This window comes from Odocoileus virginianus, chromosome 7 (assembly GCF_023699985.2).
Source record: "Odocoileus virginianus isolate 20LAN1187 ecotype Illinois chromosome 7, Ovbor_1.2, whole genome shotgun sequence".
Lineage (NCBI taxonomy): Eukaryota > Metazoa > Chordata > Mammalia > Artiodactyla > Cervidae > Odocoileus > Odocoileus virginianus.
The window spans coordinates 26,123,056-26,138,282 of NC_069680.1; the positions used below are offsets into that span (position 1 = coordinate 26,123,056).

Below are 15,227 nucleotides of genomic sequence, written 5' to 3' on the forward strand. Positions count from 1 at the left end.
TTCCCTGACTCTCAAGCGAGGGGTGGACAAGGGCAGAGGTGGCGTACCAACTAGCAGTGGCTGCGAAGACTGCTGCGGGGGAAGATTCTAGACAGCCTGTGAGTTCAACCAGACGGACTGCCTGCGGGGCTGGTGATGCCCGTCCTGGGCACAGAAGGGGCTGCCACCCTGGGCATCCATGGCTCTGACGGCCCAGGTCTCAAGGACCCTCTTCCTCTGTTCAGACCCAGGCTGTTCCCTCATCAGAAGCAACCATTCCCATGTATCCACAGTGCCTTTTGGCTTGGCTTAAAAAAAAAAAAAATTGGCCATGCCATGCGGCTGACAGGATCTTAGCTCCCTGGCCAGGGATTGAACCTAGGCCATGGCAGAGAAAGCACCAAATCCTAACCACTGGACTGCCAGGGAATTCCCAGGCCTTAACTCTTATTTAGCGTTTATTTCATCTCAGTTGGAATCCCAGGGCTTCCCATGACTGTTCCCCTAAGATCTTCGCACCTGTTCGCGTTCCGCGTTGCAGAGGGTGACCCACCTCTGAATCCCTCTGCCTGCCATCCGCAGGGTTCCCCAGGCTGTCGGGAAGGGTGCTGAGGGTGCAATGTGGCAGGAAGCTGGAGCCGGGGAGGTGGCCAACCCTGGCAGAAGGGGACAGAGGGCCGCAAAGGCCTGGACAACCAGGCCTGGGCCCAGGGACCCTGCCAAGAGAAAGCACAGCTGGCCTGCAGCTGCCAGGCGGCCCGAGCAAGAAAGGAGTGCGGCTGGTGGGGTGAGGGCCACCCCTCGGGGAAGGCGGTCCTGCCGCACACAGAGGACAGGCAGGGGGCCAGCCAGGAGCCGCCTCGCCCAGGGACCCTGCCGGCAGAGTGGCACGAGCTATCGACGCACCTCTGAGATGACCCTTCCAGCGACTTCCCGCATCAAGCCCTCCCCCGCCAGAGCCCACGTGGCCCTGGCCGACCCGCCCCTCCTGGACCCGTCTGTGGGCCACGGCTCTCAGCATAGCTTCCAACTCAGGCTTCTTTCTTACCCCAAACTGCCCCCTGGCCAGCTTTCACAGGCCCCTCCAACATCTGCTAACACAACAGTTGCTGCCTGTTCAGAGGCCTGCGCTGGGAGGTGTGGGGCCGCAGTGTGTGGGCAGCTGCGATCAATCAAAGCTCTGTTCCAACCCCCAGACCCCTCCTCACAAGCGTCTCCCTTCTGTCGGAGGCACTGTGAGAAATATAATTTGTTGTTCTTTCAAGATGACCAGCTTGGACTTAAAAAACACGGCAGACCCACCCAGGGCACGGCGTTCAGCGGGTAATCTTTAACTGTTGCTTTTAAAAGGCAACCCCGCTCCCAGATTCTTGCCTGGAGAATCCCATGGACAGAGGAGCCTGGCAGGCCACGGTCAGTGGGGTCGCAGAGAGTCGGACACGACGGAAGCGACTAAGCACGCTTGCGTACGTGGTCCAGGTCTGAGTGGCCACGTGAAGCCCAGGGCTTGCTGGGAGTCAACCAATGCTGGGCGGTCAAACTAGGTTTCAAAAAGAGCTAAGAATCATGTCAGCGAAAGTCCCGCTAATAAACAACTCATGTGTTCAGGCTGGGCCCTGCCCTCCTTGGCACACGCTGCCATTTTGCAAAAGGGAGGCTGAGGCTTCATATAAAACACCGGGCGGAAGGGGGTGGTAGGTAAAGCAGCTCAGGGAGGTCAAGGAAAGGGTCAGACCTGGCTCGGACAAGGCAGGACTGACCCTTGGGCCGCTTCCGAGCGTCTTGCTCTGTGGACCGAGCTGCAATTGCAGTTCCAGGGAGCGAGGGCCTGTCGGGGCCAGGTCCTTGCGTCATCCTCCCCCCAGGGCCTCCTCCCCGCAGTCACCCTCCCCCACTCGGGACCAGCTCCCCTGCCCAAGAGCGGGACATGTAGGTTTTAAGCAGCAGAGACACGTGGATATGTATGGGTGAGTCACCTTGCCGTGCGCAGGAGATGAGCACAGCGCTGTTAATCAGTGAGACTCCAATGCAAAATAAAGAGTGAAAAAAATTATATTCAGAATTTTTAAAAAAGGAGCAGCAAAGACAGTCTGAAAGCAATTGCTAACCCCCCTGCACCCCCCACCGGCCCCCACCGCTGTGGGAGCCAAGCCACCGTTGCCAACAGCTGGATGGCTGTGCCCGGACCCCGGCTGGGCGGGCAGGGCGCCTGGCGGGCTCCCGCAGTCCCCTGCACCCTGGTTCCACGGGTGACAGAGGTGAGACGAGGATGCTCACGACTACCCGCCTCCTCGGGCAGGTGGAGATTCGGACTCCGCCCCCATCTCACGACCCCTGGCCCCCCTCGCGGAGTCACTGCAGGCGGAGCGCAGCTGCAGGCCAGGCCTCCTTCCCATTTCCAGAAGCCGAGGATGAGGCAAGAAGAGGAACCGACAAGAAGAGGGGAGTGGCCAGGACGGAAGGTGGGGGTGAAAACAGAAGGAACGAGATGGAAGAATGAAGAGGGGAGTCTGCAGGACATCACCCTCGGGGCCGGTTTCTGCCCCTGGAGATGCCCAGAGCAAGCCCTGGGACCCCCATGACGGTGGTCAGCATCCGTTAGCTCCCCGGGGCGGGGGGGTGCCGGAGCACAGGTGATGGACGTGTAGATGGAGACACACACGTGTGTCAACAGATAATCAGAAACACACAGACCTTTATACACAGACCTCCATGCATAAACTACACACAAACATATACGCGGACACATCTACTCAACACACATACACACACACACACACATGCGCACACAGGTGATTTCCTGTCCCTCCCAGCAGTCCTACGTTGATGGTGGGGGGTCAGCATGGTATTTATTTGCTATACAGAAATGTGAAGCGCTTTTCCCGGGGCCGCCAGCCTCCTGTCCCATCTGTGACACTGTCTGATTTGTCACTGTCCGCCCCCCCAACCCCCACCCCAGTGAGGACCTAAAGGTGAACATCACACTCCAGAAGGGCCTGTTTCCAGGGGGGCCTGGGAGGGTCCTGGCCCGAGATCACACCTACCCTCACGCCCTAGGCTTCCAGCTGAGAGCCTGCCCCTCAGAGTGGGGCCCACCCAACAGCTCCCTGGCTCCCTGTGGGCACAAGGCAGCCCGGGACCTCAGAGCGTTTGGTCTCTCCACCCGCCTGCCTCTCTCGGGGTCTCTCCCTGGTCCTTTTTCCACCAGCAGCCTGGAGAGGCTCCGGGGTGCCCCTGGGGGCTTACACACAGACCCCTGGGGAAGTCCCAGCCCCGGTCAGTGCTGCTGGGGGGGCCATGGCTTCTCAGAGCTGCCCGTCATCCCAGAGATTCCGACCGAAGCGCATTCGCTTTGCACCTGTAGACCGAGTCTCTCAGGCTCCTGGGCCCAGAGCCCACATACATAGGGGCTCCTGGAGGACGGTGCTCACCTGGAATCCCTCCCGCCAGGCAGACGAACGTACAAGCCAAGATCCAAAGGCCCACAAGAGGGTCTGAGGTCCAGTGGAGGGAACGACAGCAGGACATGCCGACCCTTGGCACAGGACGCCCTCCCCACCACCGCGCAGACCTGCTCACACCCCGGGGGCTACTGGTGTGGGGAAGCCCACGCGGAGGACAGGGTCTGGGGGCAGGAAGGCCCCCAGGGTACAGGACACTGGGTCCTACAGGCTCCAGACTGCATCCAAGGCTCTTCAGATGCACAGAGGTGGCTGTCTGAGGCTGGGCCTGGCTTTTTGAGGCTCCCGGAGGAGCAAAGCCCATTTTCCAGGGCCACGAATCATCTGGTCGGGGAGTCACAGCAGGCGCCGCCCCATGGGAAGAGGGCCGGCTGGGTCCAGGGGCTTGGCGGGGGGCGGCTCGGGCCCAGCAGTCTCCAGGCCTCTGGCCGCAGCCCTTAGGCCCACATGCCTCCCAGGGGCCCCTTCTCTGCTCTCCCCGGACTCTGCCCTCCCCAGGCCTTGGCTGGGGAAAGACAGGAGGACAGAGGGCAGCCTCCTCAGGATCTTGGAGGCCTGCCTGGAGCCAATGAAGCAATCTATACATCTGGGCACAGCCCAACTGAGCAATGTATTTTTAAACGGTTTTACCCAAGTGAGGGCGGGAAATGTCTCCAACGATGCCCGTGGTGTTATTCCAAGTTGTGGCCAGTAAAATATAATAATACGTGTATATTGTTTTTATTACCTATCTAGCTTATTAGCTAATAAAATAAGCTCAGCATTAAAAATTTTAACTGAAGCTGTTTTATCGCACCCAGAACTCATGGCTCTGGATTTTCTTCAGAAGTTTTCTTTGCCCAAATCTGTCACCTTTCCAGCATTTTTACCTATTTACGTTTCTCCAGGAAGGAAAATTCCACTTGCCTGTCCAACCTGAACAAACGTGTTAGACCGCTGATCAGCTCGGACACACCTGGAGCGGCGATAGGGAGGAAGGGAAATGGCGATGGGAGGGCTGGGGCAGGGGTCCCGCCGGGTCCTCCCCTCGGGTCTTCCCCAAGCGATCCTCATGGGCACAGAGAAAGGGGGGCACTGCCCGCTGATCCAGAGCCAGGGCCTGGGCTCTCAGACAAAGGTGGCCAGAAAGACTGGACCCGGGGGCCAGGTGGGGGCTCTGGATCAGAGATACCTGCCTCTCTTCTTTTTTGCGGGGGGTGGGGATCTGTAGGTTGGGACGGAGGACTAAGGGAGAGAGGAGGAAACGCCATCAGCAGAAGCTGTATTTTTCATTCTCAGCTGAAAGGAGGCCTGGTGAAAAGGCAGCGCTGGCCACTGAAGGAAGGCAGTGAGGCCCGCCTGGAAAGGTGTGGACACGTCAAGCCTGCCCGTCTGGACGTGGCCACATGCTCACGAGCAAGGCCAACCTCTCACCACCAAGCTGGTCTCCATTCCCTCAAGCCCAGCCACAACTGATGCTCACATAATAAGACTAGAAAAGATGAGGCTCCGACCGTGGCTCTGAGCACCCCCTGGACACAGAACTCACCGTACGCATCTGTCCTTGAGGGGCCAGCCCTGCTCCTGGGCCTCACCCTCACACTCTAACCCTTGGGACTCCCCAGTGAGGACCGACGCAGGCAGCTCTCAGGCTTGGAGACTGTTCTGACGATGGCGTATTAACTCCAAGTTCACTCACTCAAACCAACACCCAAGACCAAGCATGAGGGTGGCCAGGGCTCTGAGACACAGAGGATGACGCACAAGCGACAGGATGCGTGGCCAGAGGCCGCACCTACAGGGACAGCGAGGACGATCGCCAGTTCTGGCTGGACACATGCTTTCGGCAGCTCAGTCACAAGAGTGCGTGCCTCCCCTGTTCTCTCGTCCTCTGAAACCGTCACTCACGGCCCTGACCTCGGGATCAGCATGATCCGAGTGACACTCAACCCCTGCCTGTGCGGGCAGTTCCTACGGCAGCTGTGGGGACGGGGGCTCCTGGGGGAGGCCCCTGAGAAGGGCCAGGAGGGCCAGGAGTACCCCCAGCGTCTGTGAGCCTGCGCCTGCCTCTTCCCAGCTCTCTGCTCCTGCACCACTAGCACTGCTAGCGCCGGGAGAGAGCATTTCTGCTGTGACATGAAGATGGCTTTAAAAGGGAGGTTTGATTTCATCTTTCATCGCATCAGATTTTAAGAACAAGCGAATGAACCCGCTTTCTGGCCCTCTTCAACGCGGGCACCCTGCCCTTGCCCGGGCTGGACCGGGAGCCGAGGAGGCTCCGAGACGCCCCTGGCGGCTTCTGCAGTGCCTCCCCGGGGCGGGTGCATGGGGAGGGGAGCTCTTACCTGTGCCATCTTGGCAAGGTCCAGGGAGGGCCTCTGCTCCTGCGCCTCCTCGGGGCGCCGCCGCTTGATGCCCACCTTCTTGTCATTAAGGACGCAGGGCTGGGAGCGGCTGCGGGCCAGCCCCCCCGAGCGCCTGGCTGGCTCCGGCGTCGAGGCTGGGGTGCTGCTGGCTGAGGGCGGGCAGTATTCCGCGAAGGAGAACTGCTCATGCGAGCAGGACAGGGAGCGCTGCATGTCCAGCCGGCCGCCGCCCACGGGGCTCGCCGCGGGGCCCCAGAGGTCGCCCGCCTGTCCGCAGGTAGCCGGGCCTGGCGCCCCCGGGCCAGGCGGGCCACCAGGCCGTGGGTGAAGTCCCGCCGGGTCGTAGGGCGAGGAGAGCGCGTTGGCGCGGGACGGGAGGCTGAAGCTGGAGCTCCGCTGCATCGTGCTGAACCCGTTGGAATAGCGCTGCACGCTGCCCCCGCTGTAGCAGCGCCTCTTCTCCACCGGCGTCCAGACTTTGGACCCCAGGGGCCTCCACGACGTCCGGCAGCTGGCCATCTCGTCCGAGAAGGACAGTGACCGGCACTGGCGCTTGCTGGGGGGCGCGGACGGGTGCCCGTTGTGGTCGCTGAGGCTGAGGTCTTTGATCAGGTTGGTGACTGCGCAGGCGGTGGCCGCCTCCCGGTGCCACAGGGCGCTGTCCTGGCACTTGTCCGGCAGGCACTCCCAGATGCTGGCGCTCGGCTGTTCAATCTGAAGGGGGCACTTCCTGTCCAGGTCTCGCCATCTGTCATTTTCTGGTTCGGAAATGACAAAAAAAAAAAGAGAGAGAGAGAGAAACGGGGCTTTGAGAAGGGCCTTTGCACCGGTCCTCTCTCACCTCACCGAGAACCTGTTTTAAACAGGAGGTAGAGATAGGCCCTTAAAAAAGCCATCCAGTCCGGCCTCGCTTTACAGATGAGAAGCTTAGGCTCAGAGGGACGGACATGAGTCCCGAGGTGCTGAGTCAAAAGCGGGGCAGCCCCAGGATTCCTGACATGCTTTTCTTTCCAACATATCGCACTGCCTCCCGCGCTAAGTCACTTCAGTCGGCGGCCGACTCTTTGCCGCCCCATGGACCCGTAGCCTGCCAGGCTCCTCTGTCCCTGGGATTCTCCAGGCAAGGATACAGAGGAGCGTCGCCATGCCCTCCTTCAGGGGGTCTTCCCAACCCAGGGATCGAACCCACGTCTCCTGCGGCTCCTGCATTGCAGGCGGATTTTTTACCACTGAGCCAGGGAAGCCCTAGGCTCCCAGGACAGCCTGAAGCACTACTGTTCGCCCCAAAGGCCTCTCATCGTCTAGAAGGGAAACCAACTTGCCCGGCCCCTGCCCTGGCCAGCAGCAGAGCAGGGATAACGTTGCCTGCTACGTCCCGTCCCAGGGTTCTCTGCTCCGGGGCTGGGACTCGAAGGCCTGGGGGAAGACCATGACCAAAGCTGAGGCTGTTGGGACCCCCAGAGTGGCTGGTGGCTGGAGGTACTGCCAGGTTAGTTGACGTGAGCTCCATCTTTAAAATCAAGGCAGACGATAGAAACGGGATATTTATTGATTTACATCCCCTCCACCAAAATGCCCCACAGCCAACCACAACAACAGCTGCCAATCACTGAGGACTCTGCCAGTGTTCACTTGCTAAAATCCAGGACAAGGTTGCTAAAGTCCATAGAAGCAAGTTTTGGGGTGCAGAGAGACCTAAGTGTACAATTTAAACCTACGTGTTGGGTCTCTCCTAGAACACATGGACAAACAAGCCAACCCTGCTAGGAACTATGGAATCAGGCCCTGTGCTGAGAATTTGAGGAGCTCGAAGACAAATCTGACATAGTTCTCGTATTCAGGCTAACAATACAAAAGCAGAGTTAAGAAATATGCTGTGCTGCTGGGAATCAACGTGTTAACATGTTTCTGTTTTTCTCTAATCTCCACATCTTCATAAACTCTGCAAAGGTGAACACAGAGAAAAGTATGGTTTGAGTCAGTCAATCGGTAGAAGAAGTAAAACCTGAAATGACAGTCAGCAGGTATTTCACGCACGCCGATTCTCAGCACTGCAATCAACTACTGTGCAAACCCCGTGGGTGGTGGGTGGTGGGTGTAACCAGCGATGGCTACCATCGCTGCCCAGTTGGGGGCACCCAGGCTTGGGGAGGGGGGGTAAGTGGCCCCAAAGCCACAGCTAACAGGTGAAGAGATGCACACTCAGGCTGGCCCGACCCAAAGCCCTCTGCCCTCTTCACTGCACAGTGGCACTGAGGCACCCGCAGGGAATCCCACCTCGGCCCTGCCCTCAAGGAGTCTACCAGTCGTGCAAGATCAGCCACCGCTCAGGAAACTGTGACATCACCTACAGGAGTGCGGCAAGGACTGGAGGACCGTCTCCTCAAAGGGCCCGAGAGACGCACCCGAGGCAGGGACTGAGCCCACGTTGAATGTCACGACCAGCAGCTGCTTGTTGGGGAAGCGTCACGAGCCGGGGAAAAGCCAAAGGGGTTCAGTGTGTGCTCTTTCCTTGAGAACCCCTTATGCAGCCACAGGACTCAGAGCCTGAGGGGCTGGGACCCAGGGCAGGGGACATGCATAAGTTGTCCAGAGGCTATTCCCATGTGTGGGAGGGGCCATGGTGCTTAGAAGTTAGAGATGCAGGAGAGAGACCTGCCTAGTCAGACCAACTGGGAACAAAGCAGGACCGATGCTAACTGTCCAATTCATCTCACCTCTGAAGTCTGCCTGGACCCTGGTGCATGACCAGTCTCGATACATGTTACTTTAAACCAAGTTGACAGAGCATTACCAAAATTTACCTTTTTGCAAATAGCATTTACTTTGTTCCAAATGGGCTTCCCAGGTGGTGCTAGTGGTAAAGAACCGCATGACAATGCAGGAGACATAAAGAGAAATAGGTTCGATCCCTGGGTCAGAAAGATCCCCTGGAGAAGGAAATGGCAACCCACTCCAGTATTCTTGCCTAGAGAATTCCTTGGACAAAGGAGTCTGGAGGGCTGTAGATCACAGGGTCGCAAAGAGTCGGACACAACTGAAGCAACTTAGCATGCATGCATTGTTCAAAATAGGTCTTCATTATACACTATTCCTCAAGTAGTCACCATTCTTTTAAAAAAAGTTCAATTTGGCATTTATCAACAGTTTAAAGTTCAGTAAACTAGTAGTAAAATTTTAAAAAAAAGTACAAACATTGACTGAGTCATGATCATCCCTGATTGAGAAGAAGAAAACTTTTCCTCCAAAAAAGAGTGGCGATTTCTATGATGATGTTCTTCAAAATGACACGCTGCTGCTGCTGCTAAGTCGCTTCAGTCGTGTCCAACTCTGTGCGACCCCATAGACGGCAGCCCACCAGGCTCCCCCGTCCCTGGGATTCTTCAGGCAAGAGCACTGGAGTGGGCTGCCATTTCCTTCTCCAATGCATGAAAGTGAAAAGTGAAAGTGAAGTCGCTCAGTCGTGTCCGACTTTTCGCAACCCCAGGGACTGCAGACTATCAGGCTCCTCCGTCCATGGGATTTTCCAGGCAAGAGTACTGGAGTGGGGTGCCATTGCCTTCTCCGCAAAATTACATGAGTGATAGCAAAATGATAAACACAACTAAAAAGGTCTTATGGGGGAGAGGGATGGTTAAATAAAGCATCAAGGAATAACATGGAACGTGAAAAAAGAGGTTTCAAAGAATATTAATGATGTGGGGAAATGTTAATGATGTAATACTAAACATAAAGAAAGAGGACATAAAACCATAGAGATAGCATGACTCCTCTTTAGTAAAACACATACGTTATACGGGAAGATGAAAAGGAAAACATGCCAACACGTTCACAGTCAATTGGCAGAGAGCTGGTTGATTTTTCTCCTTTTCGTTTCTTGGAGTTTCTACATTTTCTGTGAGGACAAATACGTGGAGGGCCGGGGCCTAGGACCCCCATCCTCCTTTGGGTTCGTTCCTTCAGTCTTTCAGGAAGTCCTCACCGAACAATGCTTGCCACGGACTTCTCTTTCGGGACAAGGCAGCGAGGTGCCAGGCGGGCCAGTGGCCGGCTAAGGAGGGAACCGAGGAGCCGACCAAGGGTGGTGAGGACTCCAAGATGGCGCCACCATGGCCTCAACTTGAGGAGCCAGGAGCCCACAAGAGACGGTCTCTCACACAGGCCCTGGGAGACCCGGGAAGTCAAGGAGAGGGATTCTGTCCTCAGAAGACACCACGTTCTGCTCCCCTTTCACTTCACCAGCCTGAAATTTCCCATCTCTGGGAAACCACGAGAGAAGGGGAAGGCAGAGGAGCCAGCTAGGCGTGGACAGCCGGTCTCTCTCGCCCATCGGGGCCCTCGGCTCTGCAGGGACCGCCTGTGATCTCGCTGCTTCCTGGACCCCGGGGCCTCCCGAGTCCAGTCCCATCTCCTCTCTCTCTCTCTCCGGAGAGCTCTCTGAGGCCCACACGTGTTCACGGTCCATCCCCTGCAGCGGCTTCCCGTGGCAAACACCCCAGCCTGGCGTCCAGGCTCCGCCTGCGTGTGTTCTCCCCAGGAGGCCCGCACTGCAGGCGCCAAACCTCCCATCACGGCACAAGTCAGACAGGAATCAGGGAGACCAAGGCATTCCTTGAAAATCCCTCAAACAGCCCTTGAGGCCCACTCCTCCTGGTTTCATGTCCACAGCCCTGAAGAGCCAATAAAACTACAGCTTAAAGATCTGTCCTGGGTGTTCATTGGAAGGACTGATGTTGAAGCGTTGAAACTCCAATATTTTGGCCACTTGATGTGAAGAGCTGACTCATTTGAAAAGACCCTGATGCTGGGAAAGACTGAAGGCAGGAGGAAAAGGGGACAACAGAGGATGAGATGGTTGGATGGCATCACCAACTCAATGGACATGGGTTTGGGTGGACTCCGGGAGTTGGTGATGGACAGGGAGGCCTGGCGTGCTGCGGTCCATGGGGTTGCAGAGCCGGACAGGACTGAGCGACTGAACTGAACTGAATAGAATGATTGCAGGAATGAGCGCAACTAACGTCTATGTACAGAGGGGTATGCACATGATTTTTGTGGTTGTCGCTGTTTTGTTATTTATCTTTGGCTGTGCTGGGTCTTCACTGAGGTGTGCAGGCTCAGCAATCGTGGTGCATGGGGCTCAGCTGCCCCGCGGCATGTGGGATCGTAGTTCCCTGACCAGGGATCGAACCCGTGTCCCCTGCATTGGAAGGCAGACTCCTAACCACTGGACCACCAGGGAAGTCCCCCATATGATTTGTTTTGAATTTAACTCTCAAATCCCCAGTGGGAACTGGCGTTGGGTGGTTAATTCAAACACGTTCCTACCACCCCGCCCCCCACAGGCACTACTCCTGTTTTAAACAGTAAGCCTCTATAGGACCTTAACACATAAAATGTCTCTTGTAGGGAGGATTTACAGAATCAGTTCTCAGATCAGTCCACTGGTGAAATGTGGGTGCCACGTGACCACCATGGATCTGCAGCTCCTCCTCCAAGGAGGGAGGAGACCCAGGATGTTATTCTCCTGCCTGTATCCTCCCACCAGCCTCTTACTCCCCATGGTAGAGCCAACTCAAACATTGCCTCCTCTGCAGTCCACCCCTTCCCACACAAGCCTATGGGCACCCGCATCGCCTTGCCTAAACTTTCAGTCACGGGTCTCGCGGCAACTGAACCTCAGTTATCTGTTTACGTGTCTGTTTCATCTGCTGAGCTACAAGTTCCAGAGGGCGGTCCCCGCCTGACGTTCCCGCGCCCAGCACAGGGCTTGGCACACAGCAGACCTCAGCTGGTGTGGTGCGGAGGGAGGGAAGGGTGATACAGGGCAGATAAACGCTACACGGTACACCGTGGGTGCTCACTTGGTCTCGCTTATCCCTTGTCCCTGGCACAGGGAACCAACTGTCCCTTGGCCGAGCAGGTCCGACCTGGGCTGTGCCATGAATTCCCCACCCCACTGGGGCCAGGGATGGTCGTGCATGGAACTGACCGGGACGCTGGCTGGCCCGGCAGCGGCCATGGCGCTTTGAAAAGACAAAGCCCTGCCCAAGTCTGAGCTCTTGCTTCTGTGCGTCAACACCAGCCAGGTGGCTACTTGTTCTGTCTGCGGCGCAGATAATATTTTAATTGTTTCTATCTTTATCACTTCAAGAAGTACAACATAAAGAAAAGTAAAAACAATCAAGGCTATGTTTAGCCCATGTGTTTTCCCCCTTTGCTCAGGGAACAGAAGGCGATTTGCTGGGTCAGGTCACCAAACAAAAGAAACAGGAATAGAAGCTAATTTTTAATGGCAAACCGCCCTGAGCGCTGGGCACGCTGTCACGTTGTACAGAAGGCCTCGGGAAGGCTCCAAGGAGAGGACACCGGACGCCCCCGCCCCTCCATTCAACACCGTCTCTGCACAAACAACTGTAACTCTTTCAACAGTGACGGTGGCCGTGGCCACGGGGAGTCCGCTGAGCTGGAGGACTTGGTGTGGTGGGAAGGCTGTGGACCTGGGTTCGAGCCTCAGATCTGCAGGTGACTTCACCTCTCCGAGTCTCGGTTTCTTCATCTATAGAATGAGGGGACTGATTGTAACCTCTGCACACAGCTCCCCTGAGAATGGAACCGTCGGCTCGCACAGGGCCCGCGAGGACAGGACAGGCTCGCGAGACAGCAGTGTGACCACGACCACACTGGAGGCAGCTCGGGAAGTGGAGCCCCAGCCCTCCCGCATGGGGTGTGTCTGGAACGGGGACCTGGGTGTTCTCAAAGAGGGGTTTCGGGAGCAGCAGAGGGGTATCTGCTGGGCATGTTAAAATGCAGATTCCCAGGCCCAGTCCCCGCTGTGATACACAGAACCTCTCGGGGCAGGAACCTGCCTTTTAATAAACTCCTCGGGTTATTTTCATGTGAAGGGGTTGAGAACCACTCTTTGAGACTGCAGGCTGCACAGGGGCCTGGGTGTCTTTCAAACATCGCCATGGAGGCCCAGTCAGACCATCCAGCCACACCAGGAAGCTTCTGCAGGGTGGACCATGCCGGTCTCTACAAGCCTGTGTTCAGAACATCACTGAACACTGGCTTTGTTTGGGGCAACAAGAGAAGGCAGAATTATGGAGAAGGATGACTTTGTCCTTAAGAGTACCTTGAGGTCCCCTTTTCACAGGACGGGTGTGGGGATCCCGAGTTGCACAGGGTGTTCTGGATGGAGAGCCAGTGGGAAAGGCCTGAGAGGCTGACCGTTCACGTGACGGGACTAGTGGGAGGGCCCCCCACCCCGCCGAGACGCGCTGTGGCCTGCGGCTTCTTAGGGATGGTCCAAGCACCAAGCCCCCAGCGGACACGGTATGGGCCGAGGACAGGGGCCCCGGCCGCTTAAGCTCTCGGTGGCCCCAGCAATCTTCAGGGGCAGCTCAGCTTTCTCCATCTCCCCGCTGGGCCAATCTTCACAAGCTTGAGGTTTATATACGGGAGTGAGTGTGTGGGTGTGTGTGCAGGATACACACACCCGGGGCTTTTTCTACGGAGGGTGGGGGCCAACCACGCAAACACACAAATCACACAAGCCATCTAGCTCCCTCACAGACAGACTTGATCAGCTGACCTCCAAGGGACCTTCCCAAGCTGAGGCTCCACGACTGAGCCTGAAGTTTCTGGGAAGCACAGAAGTAGTTGATGGCCACACCTGGGGGATAGGAGCTCAGATCTGCCCGCCCCCCGCAACCCTTCAACGCACACACACACTCCCAGGCTTTGGTCTGGGAAGCCCTTGACTGGGGAGGGCAGAGGCTGCTGCGTGCACAGCTCTCCTAGCTCAGAGAAAGAAAACACCCAGAGGAACACAAATAGCATGTGACCTCAAATGTTCTTGTTTCCATTTCTGCCCTTAAACTTGGGAGGGAAATTCCCAGGGGGCCCGGATTCTTAGTGGACTACAAGCCTTCATATTATGTTCACAGGACAGCCTGGGATATCTTCATGCCGTGTTTGGAGGCCACTCTACGGTGACATAACCACAACAAAATGTGGTTTCTAGACGAGGTTAGACACCTGAAGCACAGACCCCAAGATACGGAAGGTTCTTGCAGCCGCCCGGGGCCGAGCGAGCAGGCCTCAGTGGGATCGGGCAGGCTGACTCATTCTCGGATTTCACACCTGTCTGCTAGTGCTGACACCAGCCTCCCTTCCCCTGCCCTGGGGGCTGGGGCTGTGTTAGCTTGGCCTCCAGGCTGCAAGGACTGTCTGCCTGATCTGGGGCGAGGAGAAGCTCACCAACCCTTTCAGTGGGAAACTCAGGAGAACCGAGCTGTCTTTCTGGAGCCTGCTTTATTACATCGGTCTTATGAAAAGAGCACACACAGGTGGAAACACACACACACACACAGTATCGTGCACTTTTAAATGGACTCAGGAGTCCCTGGCCCACGGGAGCACCTCTTTCCCTGAATCACCAGGATGGAGACTCAACACAGAGCTGGCCCAGGAAGAAAAGGCTCCTGGGCTTTGCCTGCCCAAGCCTCAGCCTCTGGGGATGGCCCCCCCTCACCTGCAATAAATCAGAATGTCCATGCATCTTAGGTTCAGGGATGACACAGGATGCCAAGCAACTCAGCTTAGGGCCCAAGGACAAAGGGCCAGGACGGCTGGAGACAACGCTCCCCTGGCCCCACCCAGGGCAGGCTGGCTGGAAGGGCACCGGGGAGACATCTGACAGGCCAGTGGGTGCAAGGGGTCCCTGGGCTCCTGCCGTCACCAGCCAGGTGAGGGTGGCCCGTGGCAGCGGCCACTGCTTGTGGGGGGTCTTTCTCTGACAGAAAGAGGCCCAGTGGGGACCCCCAGGCAGTGAAGAGGTGTAAACCCCTGCAGACTGGGCGCTGGGAGCGTGGGCTAGTCTCCCATCTGTAGGAGGAAGCATGGGCTGGGGCCCTGTGATGGCCCTTCCCGCCCTGAAGGGACCTCCTGTTGCACCCCAACCTCCAGTAATCTGTAGGGAAAACTGGTACTCACGTGGCAGGACGCCCCCTGGGCGGCCCAGTGGTTGGGACTCTTGGGCTTCCCCTGCAGGGGCCACAGAGCTCCATTCCTGCTCGGGGAACCGAGATCCCACATGTGCTGCACAGCGTGGGCCAAAGATGAAACAAACAGAAAAAGACGAGGGCCACGAAAACTCTGAAGCGACAGAGCAGTCCGTTCCATCCGTCGCCCTCGGCTTCCCACCCTGGCTGCGTGTTTGCACAGGGCACAGGACATGGGCAGTGGCCAGGGACTCAACTCCAAACGCACGTGCACAGCAAAGCGGGGCACCGAGACTCAGACCAGGAAACTGGCCACTGCGGGAGGTTTTCAGGGAACTATCAATATAGTTGCATGAACTGTTAATTAGCTAAACACCACCACCCCACCACGCCGCAGTGGGATCCTTGTTGAAGTTGAGTGAAAGCCTCAGTGCGTA

General features: G+C 57.1%; 1 protein-coding gene across 3 annotated transcripts in view; it reads right to left on the reverse strand.

Annotated features, from left to right (window-relative positions):
• FAM53B (family with sequence similarity 53 member B) overlaps positions 1-15,227 on the reverse strand; it is a 126,340-nt gene that overhangs the window by 49,223 nt on the left and 61,890 nt on the right. For all 3 annotated transcript variants that reach the window (XM_070470383.1, XM_070470382.1, XM_070470384.1), the window contains one exon: positions 5,765-6,543. In XM_070470383.1, the coding sequence (XP_070326484.1) occupies positions 5,765-6,543 (779 nt within the window). The remainder of the gene's footprint in view (positions 1-5,764; positions 6,544-15,227) is intronic.